This window comes from Pseudochaenichthys georgianus, chromosome 22, assembly GCF_902827115.2.
Source record: "Pseudochaenichthys georgianus chromosome 22, fPseGeo1.2, whole genome shotgun sequence".
Taxonomy (NCBI): domain Eukaryota; kingdom Metazoa; phylum Chordata; class Actinopteri; order Perciformes; family Channichthyidae; genus Pseudochaenichthys; species Pseudochaenichthys georgianus.
In genome coordinates, this window is record NC_047524.1 from 5,896,860 (window position 1) to 5,910,748 (window position 13,889).

Sequence of the window (13,889 nt, forward strand, 5' to 3'; positions counted from 1 at the left end):
ACTAAAAAATAAGTAACTTTACGATTTGTACTACTGTTACAACAAAAACACACACCAGGTGATAAACCCTGATACTACAAACACTTTTAAGCCAACACACATATTTCTGAATTAAAATGTAACATGTGTGTGGTAATCATGTGATGTTGCTGCTGAAATAAATACATTTAGTAGCATACATGTAAAGCATTCAGGCTCATGTATTTGTATCCATGGTGCTCAGAGGATACATCCTGATTATTGTGTTCATCCCCTGACATTTCCTCTGATTTAAAAATGTGTCAAATGCTTTGATTTCTGCCCAAATGCCTGCAAAACAAGTGACATTCCTTTAGGTCCAACCTGTGATTTTTGTTTAGTGCTAATTAAGATCCTCTTACCTGCCTGATGTATCAGAATGACATCTCTGTCATTGTGGGAATACTCACATTAACATTTAACTCAAAAACACTGCTGTAACTCTCGACTATAATTACTGTTTGTTTTTATGGAAACACATTTTGGTGACGAGAAGAAAATACATCACATGAAACATCACACAGAAACGCATCGAACCCTCCATCCGCATAGAACCAAGCGATATGTGCAGACTCAGAGCGTTTCATCTTTGTACCAACATTGCTGCTGCTGTCACCTTGCCGTGTGTGTTTGTGTGTGTGTGTGTGTGTGTGTGTGTGTGTGTGTGTGTGTGTGTGTGTGTGTGTGTGTGTGTGTGTGTGTGTGTGTGTGTGTGTGTGTGTGTGTGTGTGTGTGTGTGTGTGTGTGTGTACTGTAACCAAATTAAAACGCACATCTAAATGCCTAAAGAATTGGGAACAGAACAGTTCTTGAAATTGTTCTGTTTACAGTTTAAGAGCCTACACTACCTTCCTGATATAAGTTGGGGTTGTCATGGGGATGAGGGGTGTACTTTGCCATCAGAGCTCTTTAGAAAAGGGCTTCACCTTAGTAGCCTGAGTCCAGCTCCACAGAGGGAACGCTCCCACACTGTGCAGCCATACATCCGCATACTTTGAATGACTGTGGCAAAAGGAAGGTGAATTATTTCCTACAATGACCTCAGTCTGCTTGAAGGTGGATTCTTTGTTGGACCAGACTGAGTCCTCCACACTCAAACCTATCACCTCTTGTTATGATCATTTTCAGTTTGGAGAGGCCCTCCACAAAGCAATAAAATAACGTGGTGAATCCTCTCTCTGCCGCCACTCTGGAGACGGGGGTCCTGCTGGTAACCTTGGCCCGTGTGGCCCACTGGAGATGGATTTCTCTGAACTCACTGGTGAAGACTGCAGACCGTTGAGAGATTCAAGCCTCCATAACCTTGGAGCTCTGTCATCACAGCCAGGCATCTCGTTGCTGCTAACTCATCAGCCACTTTTTGATGAATTCATTCGGCTTACCTGACATTGTCACTGGACATATTTGAATTTGTTGGCTTTCTACTTTGGTGGTATTAGATAAGATTAGATTACATTGTAATTGATCCCGATTTCTGAAATGTTTTCGTCACAGCAGCATGTAAACAAGGCATTGCACATTAAATAAAAACGTGTTAAAATAAAGAAGAAACAATGACACAAGAGTAACAATATATCAACAGTAGAACATGAAGAACAAAACAGTTAAATATATACATATTGACAGTAAGAGATATATATGTATAGAGTGTCTCCCAAATATACAGAATAAATATACAGAATTATTCATAACTAACATTGTTGGTGTGGCTGTTGCAAACAACACCAAATGTCTTTCTGCTAACCTCAGAGCTACATAATAACATATTATCTGTACGTAGTTTTTGCTTTAAGAATCTCAAAGTACTAGAAACCGCGTTCTCAGTGCTAAAACCACCAGTGGCTCAGAAGAAATACACATTTGTATTCCTCTCTTCGTCTGCTTGTCCTCCTCCCTCAACACGTCTAGGAACAGTTTCCACAGTTAACATTACTCCGGTTGTTCTGGGGATAGTTTCCTCTTCCCAAAATGCCCTCTGGAAGGCAATGATGCAGGATATGTGGTTTGTGCTTTAATAGTTGTTTTAATGGGGTTGTTTTGGGGCATCGTTAGAGTTCTCATAGATGCATACGGAGAAAGGAAAGTGGTTGAAGAAGTGCTCATATACATTTATTTAACTAGAGATAAAAGATAATAGTCTATAGAACATATTGGTTATTTCTACCTTCAATGAAGATGTGGAATTTCCAGCAAATGGCAACTAGTCTTCTACTCGTGTTGAATTGTATTATAATGTCACGTGTTGCCTTAGTCTTCATTATCATAATATCCAATTTAGATTTCTTTTCCAGCTGCTGATTGAAGTCTTGAGCCTCTCTTTTATTTCTATTCAAATACTGATATGATATGGTAATCTAAATTCAGTTCAATAATCATTTCATCCCTTATCTTACAGTATCATTCACTCCACTAAGGAGCTCCATCTACAATCAATTTATGATTATCTTCAAAAACATAAATGTGCCTGCAGAAAGTACTTCAAAAGAATACAATTATATATCTTAGTGAGAAAGAGGTTAAAACTAATTGTAAATATAGTTTTCATCACGCTTTAAGGTCTGGTGATGTTCATGTTCACACTTATTTTTAATTATACGACAAGAGCAGTTTTTTCTGGAACAGCTGCAGAAAGATATTGACTTTCTTCAGGGTGAATTAGTCACTGAGGAATCTGGGATGGAAATTAGTATTCTGCATCGCGGCCGAGTGGTCTCTTTGTTCTCTTCTAAATTTCATCATGTGTTGCTGAATCGATGATAAACACAAAAGGACCCGATCAGGGCACATTTTAAGGTCGAAGTCTTGCTGCAAACTAAATTCCTTGTAAAGTGTCTCAAATAATTTTTCCCGGTTGGATGACTTTGGATTTAGATAAGTGTTCTTTGTTGATGTGTACTGTATGTTTGCATCCTAGAGTGGTGCACAAACGAGTCCTAAAACCCAGAAATGACTTTTTATAAAATCATTTTACCAAGTCCGGTTCCCTCGTCTCAAACTCAAACTCTAACTTTTTGGTTAGAAGCCTGAATATAAATTCTGTGGTTTAAACTCTGACATAAAAGACACCATGGTGAATGTCTGAAGCTTCAGAAAATTGGAGGTGGCTAACAATCGACTAAAAGAGACAACAAAACGTTATCTCCTTTAGATTAGCAGTGGTGATGCGCCTTTACTTCTGCCGATTGAATTTACGCTTAAAAAAGTGGCATTCATATGTGGAGATTATCCTGCAGAACAAAACGTGTGAAGTATCATGAATGTGTGTTTGCCATGCAGCGAAACCCATTGGGAAAATCACAATGATTTTGTCCAGGGAGCCCATTGCAATGCTTACCTCCGGGTCGGCCATCAAATGTCATCAATGCACAACCTTAATATGGGGGAATATAGCTTATGTTGCGACACTGCTGGAGAGGAAAGAGGGTCTATTAGTGGCTGCTAAAAACAAAGAGGACAAAAACCCCGGCGGAGACTGTGAGTCATCTTTCCTAAAAAGCGTTTGGAGAGCCACAGTTAGCTAATAAGGACTTGCAGTGTACACTAACAAAAGCATGTTCCCTTGGCGTCAAGCATTTAACAAACAATCCAAAAGCCTGTTATCTCTAATAGGATACATCATAAGTCTATAGCAAGTACCTCAGCCATGCAGGGAACCGATGGAGGGAACACCGTTTTAAACTAAGATCTAGTCAACAAATCACAAACAGAAAAGTGCCTCAGCTCAAACCAATTTCATTCATTAAATATGAGCTCAGATCTCGTGTTCTGTCTGCGTTGTTAACTCAGAGCTGGAGCTAAAAGTCTAAGCATCAACTTGGAGAGATGACTGAAAGTGTTTTGCTGAATGTTGCATTGCCATGGGGGATAGTCTATTTGAAGTCTTTGTGAAGTAGTTTGTTCCACTGAAAAATAAATAAATAAGGTTATTACCATATAAATGTCACGATTAATCAATCAGTGAAATCTTTGTTACTGAACATATATACAACACATATTGAATGACATTTCATCCCCAAAGATGATGTTACATGTTTTTGCCACACTACGAAATCTGCTTGAAGCTACTCAATCATGATTAATGTAATATATGGTCATGTTAACACACATCAAACTTGATATTGGATACATTTAGGACATTTGAATACTTGTGTGATTGCCTACATACCCTAACCCTATTTAGTTTTCTCTCGAAATGTAATCAGATATTCAAGTAGCCGTGGTTGTTCTTATTTGAGAAAGAAGAGGCAAATATTCCTCCTTTTTACTTATAAATACTTGATTTAGTTCAAATAAACCCATATCTGTCAGTGTCAGCTTGATTTATGGCATGTGCATGTGTACCTTGAAAGAAAACGTTGTTGCTCTTGGAAAAATACTCCCAATGTTCAAATTATGTAAGAGAACATGTATCTCCCCTCCCCAGACAGTGGTGAACATCTGTATAAATATACATTTACAGGTAATTAACAGAAAGTTAGAACAATTCATAATCCAACAATGTATTTAAAATCAACACGGCGATAAAGACGAAGACGAAGGAGCAGCACAAATGTAATTGTTGTTTCTGGAATATATACCCACAAAAAAGGCTGAGTCAAGCTGCAAACACATAATCCATCATGTCTTATAAAACATATCATCAATGTCTCTGTCCTCCTCCCAGTCCAACCATCATCATTCATTTTATGAACTCTTCACACATCAGTTATCGAGAATCAGATCGTATTGAGCTTCCTTCATGTGGAGCAGCTCTTATAGATTTAAAGAAAGCTTTCTCTCGTTGGATGATGGCTCCGGACGGATGGCAGTGACGGATGCCTGCTGGCTGTGGAGCAGCCTGGGGTTTAGTTTGGAGGCAGAGAGACGTGAGGAGACACCTGATGAGTTCTCCCCCCGTCCTACACCTGTTCCCTTTGTGTGGAGACAGACAGAGGAGGATAGGAAGGTTATTTGTGTTTTTTCTGCGGTGGAAGAAGTACTCTGATTTACTTACATACATTATGGTCTTAAAATACTCCATTACAGGTAAAAGTTCTGAATTGAAATTCTTACTTAAGTACAAATGTATTATCAAGTAAATGTATTTCAAGTATCAAAAGTAAAAGTACTCATTATGCAAAAGGTATTTTTCCACAATATTAGTTAATATAAGTTTTTAATAATTCAGATATTATTACCAAAATAAATGTCGTATTGTTTTAATGTTGTATTTTGCCAATGTGGAGCCAATTAAAGTAATAGCCCTATTGTGCCTTGTGGGGTTTTCCCTTTTCTGTAGTGTATCATAATGAGTTGTATATAGGTTTTTCTATTGGCTAGCGCTCCAACACATTGTACGTGATAGGCGGGACATCTCTATGCGGTTGACCAATCACAACAGAGCCGGCCAGCTAACCAATCAGAGCAGACTGGGCTCTGGTTTCAGACAGAGGGTGAAAAGAGGCAGGCAGTATGAGAAAAGTGAAGAGCTGTAAACATGTCACGGTAGAGGCACAAAATAAAAGTACAAAGCTGGAAATAAATATATTAGGGCCCCTTTTAAATAATTAATAGATTACCATCACAGTACTGCATAAGGTTGGTATAGGGTTTATTCAATGTATTATTACAAAAATATTACAAAATATTATTATAATATAATTTTTCAGTTAATGCTCACTGTGACAATCCAACCCCATCGGTTTGCAAATGTATCTTTGTTGTTTTTGTGTTCAGCTGCAAGAATTAAGCACTTGGATCACAGGACGGAAAAGTAGTTTTAGCTTATTTTGGGGGGGTGACCTATTTCCTTGAAAATACTTCCTGAAGGTGTGTTTGCGCTGGAGTGAAAGATCAAAAGAGAAAAGGAGGAAGATAATAGAGAGATAGGTAAAGGATTAAATCAGAGAGAGACTGAAACAAAAAGAGAGCTCAAACGGATTATTTACCTGAGTGGGATAAGGAGGAAGGCGCATATATGGAACGAATTTGAATGACAAGGCAGCTGATTTGGCCTAATTGGTTTAGAGTCGACTGTCTCTTTGAACTGCCGGTGAGTTTCCAGGCAAACATTTATCTCCCGCAATCTGGAGGGCTGCTTAATTTCTCAGACAAATATCTAACCTCTCTCCACAGTGGATTAGTATGTAATAACATTTGCCGTGTTGCTGCTCACCATGGGCTTTGTATTCGTGCCTTGAAGCAGAGGGGCCAAAACGGGGCTTTTAGGTTTCTGTGTGCTCCACCTCTCCCAGCAGAACACCCACACACATGTGCTCAAACCTGCTCCTGCATAAGAGAAGCAGAAAGACAGAAACAAAAGATGTTTAAAGATTGTTTCTCCTGAAAGTAATGATGCCAACTACCTCGGATATTATAATGTATTTCCAATGCAAATGAGTTTTCTCACAGTGAGTTGAGAATCTTGACATGCTGAATCCTCCGTTTATTTCAAGGAACCATCACATGGTACGAGAAGTGGAGCTGATTAGCATCGGAAACGAGTGACATTATCTCACCCTGCAGTTTTTCTGTCTCTCCTTTTGCTTTACATAGACTTCATCACATTTGAAGCCACTGCAGAAGAGTGAATGACTTGTTGAGACAATATTTCTTTGGGCACACTTTGTGCTGCCTGTCAAGCCCTCTGCAGAGATGAGGTCTTCACTTGAGTGGCAGATTATTTCTCTCAATAGCATTCACTAACACTCCGAACCCACAACAACACGCTTCCTGCCTCGCTGTCTGTCTAGATCTTTATTGACAGTTTGCCTCAGATTAGCTGTCTCCTGGGAAAGGTTGAGAAGCCTCCTGCTGGCCGTTTTTGCAGTTAACCCCTTTTTACACAAACACAGCAGGCTTTAGCTGAGGATGCAGACTTCATTCAGATCCTCTTCAGTTTTATCTGATCATCTCTAGAGTCTCGTAGCCCACGGGGAGTTTCTCTGAGCAGTTTGAGCCAAACAAAGATGTTGAAATCTGACAGTTGTGTCTGCCGGTGGAAAATGAGCAAGCTCCTGCCTTTTATTGAGAAACCGCTTTCGTTACTTATCGCTTGATTTAGCCGTGAGTGAATCAAATTTGATTACGATTCAATTACTGAACCGACCTGCTGCACAGAACATCTCTCCAAGTAGTCCGTGACACAAAATGCTTTTTGACATGAATTCTGGGAATCTGTCAAGCAGCGAATAACCCATTCTGCTCACTTGTTCAAAACAAATAGCTTTCACGTTGGATTGTTTCATATGCTTTCCAAAATACCAATCAAGCTAAACTATTATATTGGATGTTAACCCTTAACATACCCTGTTCACTTTTTAAGATTACAGTTGAGGTATCTACTGTGTCAGGTTGTTCCAAGCTATTTGCTGACACTGGGAAATATTCAAACCGGTCAGACTCCATATTTTCACGGTAGCGTCCTTCCCTCAATATTCTTGCTCTTCACTTTTGCACATTCACTAACACCTAGCCTGACATTTTTGGTGTTTGGAAACTTTGGGATTTCATCGGTGCAGAAAACTAAGTTTGGCTTCTCCGGCATTAAGTTAGCACACTATCACTTTTGGAGTGGATGTCGGTCAATCAATTAAATTGCCATGGATTGCTGTGAGATTTGGTAGATTTATTATAGGCGCCTAGACGATGAAACGGGATGACGTTTGTGATCCCCTGACCTTTCCTCTAGCACCAACAGGTTGACATTTGTGGTTTTGAGTGAATGTCACAACAATGGATTGCCATGACATGTTATGCATACATTACTTATTGTTCACCTCAGGATACAATTCAATCAAGCATCATCATCATCAGGCTGAAATGTTTATATATCCAGTACCTGTAAAATATATCATATTCCAGCCTCAGCTGTACTGTGTTTTGTGCAAATTAGCAAATGTTAGTAGCCATTTTGAACAAAGGTAAACATTCTTAAATGTCTGTTTCCTTGTATCTTGGCTTTGAGTTGTGTCCTTGTCCATGTTGCAAATGGAGAGGCTGTGATGCAAGAACATTTTCAGACTTGATGAAATTAAAGTATTATCCTATCCTATCCTATTTTGAGCATCGTTAGCATACTGATGTTAGCATACTGATGTTAGCATACTGATGTTAGCATACTGATGTTAGCATTAGCTCAAATCAATGGTATGTCTTAGTACAGCCTCACAGAGATGATAACATGGCTTTAGACTCTTAGTTCTGCCAATTTGTAGTTTAAAAACAATGCATTTTTGGACTCAGTCATCTCTCAGATGTTGTACCTGTTGTTTACTTCTATAACAGTAAACTTTATGTGTGTGTTATTTATTCCTAACCAGACTCACAGATGGATTGAGCACATATTGAGCAACACTACATCATTTTTAAGAGTGCCACGATCTGTTATGCAGCTGGGAATAAACAAGTAGTAACTGTCCTCAGGGGAATAAAGCCTGCGTGTTGTTAGTGCCACATTAACAAGACAACGGAAAACAAGTTGTTCTCCTGCAAATGATGGAGCGCCTCTCTGGGCCAATCTGTAAAAAATCTGACATTGTATTTTGACTGGAGATGAAACACCTCAGTGTAATTTTTAACGTGTCAGGATGTATTGGTGAGATGCACCGCCCCCCCAGCGCTTCATCACAATCCAGTCAGTGGTGTCCGATGAATTCTATGTGACAACTGTATGCATTCATGAATAAGATAGCAGCCCCCCTCGGGTTTATGAATGTAATTTAAAAATATTGTATTACAGTAGTGAGACGGGTCGTTGACCGCTTCTGACAAGGGATGTGAATTTGTAATCCAATTATTTAATTCAATACAATTTACATTTCGGCAATGATTCACTGGGTCATAAAATATCACATTAATTCACCAATTTGATTTGCTGAAAGAACAATCCGCCAATTATACACATCAGTTTCAGTTCACAATGCAATATGGACTGATACTGTCTCTCACAAGTCCTACAGCTTTATGAAACATTCTTGAAGAGCAATACTTTGTTGTTTAAATACAACGATAAACTGTAAAACACTTTCATAAAGTTGGAGAAGAAGCAGTTTAGTAAAAAACTGATTGAGTAAATTACAATTGAACACATGTAGACATAACACCACTATACTTCCTCAGTAGGACAACACTTGAACTGTGACAGGAGGGAACATGGTGAAAAATATGCATTGTAATAAAAAAAAATTAATTGAAAGAGATATGTTGTTGTTATATTACGTTACCATCCATGCCCGAAGCACTGCATCACTCTTCTTTGGGGGGCACTTAATTGGTTATTGGAGCAAGATTTGCAACATTAAGTAGGACTAATAACAGAAACAAAAATCACATTCTCTCGTTCATTCGTGCAAATGGATTTATTTTCGGCTCTGTTCTCACGTCACTATTTGTGTCTTGCACTTCATAATCCCTCTAATTTCTACCTTTTTTCTTCAAGTTTTTTGCATCTTGAAGTCTCAAGGAATGTGTGCATTAAGATGTCTCCTACATTTAAAAGCCATTAGTCCTTCATCAGGGGGTTCCCTTCAAACAACAATGTTTTTGTGATGGTTTATTATCAATCAATCAACAACTTTATTAATCCTGCAAGGGGCAATTGGTTATGAGCAGCAGCTTATGTCATGTACGCAGGCAGGAACATACAGGAAGAAAACACACAGATACACCCGGGAGCACAGATGTGGATCATTCCAATTGACATGATAAATAGTTCATAGCATCACAATAATAAATAAATAAATAATCAAGTTAAAAGCCTTTCAAAAATTGAAAAGTTTGAGTGCAGAAGGGATGAATGATTTTGCAAAGCGATTAGTCTTAAGAGCAGGTAGAGCATATTATCTTCGCCCTGATGGCAACAGATGAAATTCATCTGCAAGAACGTGACGTGGAGAGGCCAGAATGCTCTCTGCTTTCCGCAGAATCTGTTGGTTACAAAAGGAGTTTAAGTCTCTCTGTTTCACGCCGATGATCTTAGAGCAGGTTTTAACAAGCTGTTCAGGCTGTCTTTCAGTGAGGCTATGGAACCAGCAGATACAAAACATTACAAAAAAGATTATTCGGTTTTCAGAGAGATTACATGTCTTGAAATGATTTATTACCAGTTGGTGTATTCCACAAATTGATCATAGGAAAGAAATGTGAAAAAAGGCATATTTTATGTTTTCATTAGTTTCCTTTGTGTCATTGTTATTGGGCTTTTCTTTGACTTGCTGTCTGAATAATTGCTTTTTTTTGTTAGTAGATTTATTTTGGGCTTCAGTCTGATGGACTAATTCTTAACAAATGGTATTATTTATGTATCCAAAGCAGCCTCTGAAATGTTATGTTACGCGTGCCGAATCAGAAATCACAGTCTCCCGCTCAGACTCATCATGGAATACAAAACATGACACTAACCCGTGCTCCTTTCTCTTCCTGCAGGAGTCCCTGGGATGGCTTTCTCTGCAGAGGGGGAGGACTGCCTGCGGGCCGGAGACACCTGCTCCAGCGACGACACCTGCAGCCCGCGACTGCGCACCCTCAGGCAGTGTGTGGCGGGGGACGGCAGCGTGAAGCTGGGCCCCGGGGCCAGGAACCAGTGTGAGACGGCCATGACGGCGCTGCTGTCCACGCCTCTGCACGGCTGCCAGTGTAAACGAGGGATGAAGAAGGAGAAGAACTGCCTGAGTATCTACTGGAGTCTGCATCAGTCTGTGCTGCACGGTGAGACCATAACACACACAATCAGATGGTGCCGTTCCAAAGGGGAGCGGGTATGTTTTGGGGATTATTAAGTGTTTGCCGCCCATTACTCACGAATTAGGATTCCGCCTCCAGAGAGCTCAACAGTCAAATCGAGGCGTAAACATAAAAAAGAGAGATCATTGTGTCATAAATTGTGGATTTGTTCCTTTTGTTCCTCCCACACTAACTGATGTTATCACTGTAGTGATCATTCCAAATGGTTAGCACTAACATTGTCATTCCCTACATTGGAGCACATTATTTGTGGTACATTAACATTCAAATGTAGGCCTTTAGGATATGTTTTACACTTAGACAACTGAAATGACTGCAACAGTACAATAAGGTTGACAACATTGTGAGTTTCCTGCAGGTCAAGTAAGAAAAGTCATAATATGGAAATAACAAACAACAAATCAATCAAGTTAAGCTGAAGCATCGATATTAGCCCATTTTATTTATTTTTATACTGGCGTGAGTTTGAAACTATAAAATATAAACGCCTCATTAAAAGTCTGGGGTTTTTCTTACCACGAGGGCCCAGGTTCAAATTGAATTCATGGCCCTTCACTGCACCCCCCCCCCCCCCCTCACTCCTTCTTTCCTTTCTATCTTCAGCAATATTTATTAAGGCTGAAATAGACTGCATAATGACCACCTGTCCCATCACCTCTGCTCTCCTTTTCTCTTTTATGGTTCTCCATTTCTGAGCACCTGGATTTTGACGACTGGCCATTTTCAAAGTTGACTGGCCAGATGTTAAACTTATGATCTGATAATGGTGTGAGAAGCAGAGCATTATACGACATACAGGCTCTCTTTAAGGCCCTCACCTGACCCAGGACCTGCCGCTGGCCCCCTGCAGTCAGTGACCCTGATATCAAGTTTCAGGCAGCTTAGCATTCACCTGGTACTCTAATGTGTGTCATATTTCTTTCTTCTTAGATGTAGCAGCTGTTCCACAACAGTAAAAATGTATGGGATTAATTGCAGCCTGAAAGACCTCTTAATGTGGAGATTGGTTACAAAAGTGTTTTTAGCAGCATTTCAACCTTATTTTCACATGTACTAAGACTGGAATAGATATTGTTATGCTCTATCAAAAAAAGGTTATACTGTAAATTACCCACATAAAAACATGATTAAATCGTATCTTTAAATTATGCGTCATATGTCTAGTAGGTTTTTGTGTTATGTGCTTTTTGACACAATTCTCAAATACATTCACTTGCATTTTAATGTATTATTGTATTTATGTTCTGATGCATGCGGCAGGTAATGATTATGTGCCTCTTTACAGCTCCTTCAATCAATTCCTTTTGTTTTGACTAACTAAGAATTAAAGTCCTGATTGCTGAGAGAGCGCTTTTATAATTAAAAAGGCAGATCATTGTTTTTTTGTCCTCATGTGAGCTATAATATAGTTGTTGTTTTTTTCATGTTATTTAAAGGAGACCTTGTACAGTTGTTTTATTTCCAAAGTACTGGTTTTCTCTCTTTTCTTCTGGGCTCTCATCTCATACTTTACAGGGAACATACAGAATCCACAGAGGGCGATTGTAAAAGAGGCTCTATTTAGCTTTTTGGGTTTTCCCTTTCCTGTAGTGTGTTCTACTGTATAGGTTTTTGGAGAGAAAAAGCCCAAATCCTGACTTAGTAGAGGCACGAAATACAAATATCAAACTGGAAATGAGCGTAATCTTTCCTCTTTAAGGGTGCAGGATGTCAATATGGTGCTTCAACAGCAGATTTAGGTCCCAAGATCCCCTAAAATCAGGCAAAGCATATTTCATTTTGTCAATGCCATGTGACTTTGTATGTCACCTTTATGATATATAGTAAGTATGTTAATCACTGTTTGCAGGAAGCTAAGGCGGCAGATTTTGCTCTTAAAAAGAAAAGAGCATCCTTAGTTTGGGTTGTCATGACAACTGTCCTCTCTGCTTTGTGTCTGCAGGACTCAGCCTGGTGGAGGATTACCCGTATGAGCCGGAGGAGAGGGGCTCCGACTACGTTCGTCTGGCCTCAATTGCTGCGGGTGAGTAGGAGAGCTCCATCCCATACAACGGTCTCCCCTCTAAATAAACAGACAATAAAAGCATCCATTTTTCACCTAAAACAATATCTGGGTCCAAACATTACATTACATTGTATTTAGCTGACGCTTTTATTACAGTGCCAGTATTACCTGGTCGAAGTGCATTCGACCAGGAAGATACAAACTTGAAGAAAACAGAATCATATAAGTACATCAGGTTTCATAGAGCCAAACATTTCAAGTGCTACTCAACTGGCTTTAGATAAGCCAGTCCTTTGTTAGTATATAAGTGCTTTGTTAGTAATTATTTGTTAGTAGTTCTATCGCTCGAAGTGGAGTCGAAAGAGATGAGTTTTCAGTCTGCGCCGGAAGGTGTGCAGGCTTTCTGCTGTCCTGATTTCAATGGGGAGCTCATTCCACCATTTTGGAGCCAGGATAGCAAACCGACCAAGTTATGTGTCCAAAAAAATCCACTTGTTATCCTACGTCATTTCGACTGAATAGACGGAGGTATATGCTTGTGGGTTTGTAAAGCGTTTGATGAGTAACGCCGCACACTTAGCTGCTTTCTTGCATCCAAGCCTGTGGGAAGGCCGCGGGGCGGGTATGGGCTGCTGTTAGCCCTCGAGGCACAGATTAATTACCCATTTACTTTAATGCACGTGGAAGCAGTAAAGCTGGCGGAGGAGAAAGATAAAGAGAGACACAGCGAGTGTGAAACGAAAATGAAGAAAAGGGAAAGAAGTGAGATGGAGAAAGTGAGAAAGGAAAATGGATGACAGGCAGAGCTGGTTTGTTTACTCAAAAACCACTTCTTCCTCTTGGAGGTTAGAAAAAGAGATAGGCTGCACACAATGAGAAATGAAAAGTTCCTTTATTTTCACTGGGGAGGACCATAGACTGTAAAGTGAAGTGTTTTGTTTTCCCCGACAGCAATTATACTCTGCTTGAGTGAGGCAGAGATGGAGAGTCTGCTAAACTTAAATAATGACTAAAATGAAGTGATTAGTATGGAAAGCATTCATGCATATGCCATACAGTATAAAGATAAATGTTCCAGTGCAGAAACAAAGTTTAAATTAGGCTGTGTCCGCCCTCCCTTTGAGATGTCATTATCCACTTGTTT

At 39.5% G+C, this 13,889-nt stretch overlaps 1 protein-coding gene and 1 long non-coding RNA gene across 2 annotated transcripts in view; one reads left to right on the top strand and one right to left on the bottom strand.

Moving 5' to 3' along the window:
- gfra4a (GDNF family receptor alpha 4a) overlaps positions 1-13,889 on the top strand; it is a 163,858-nt gene that overhangs the window by 111,309 nt on the left and 38,660 nt on the right. The window contains exons 2-3 of the mRNA XM_034112251.1: positions 10,423-10,704; positions 12,683-12,763. Of these exons, the coding sequence (XP_033968142.1) occupies positions 10,423-10,704; positions 12,683-12,763 (363 nt within the window). The remainder of the gene's footprint in view (positions 1-10,422; positions 10,705-12,682; positions 12,764-13,889) is intronic.
- Positions 3,989-10,483, bottom strand: LOC139436088 (uncharacterized). Its single transcript, XR_011645301.1, has 3 exons — positions 10,399-10,483; positions 6,173-6,285; positions 3,989-4,929 (listed from the first exon to the last, which is right to left on the bottom strand). It is a non-coding gene; the product is annotated as an uncharacterized lncRNA (long non-coding RNA).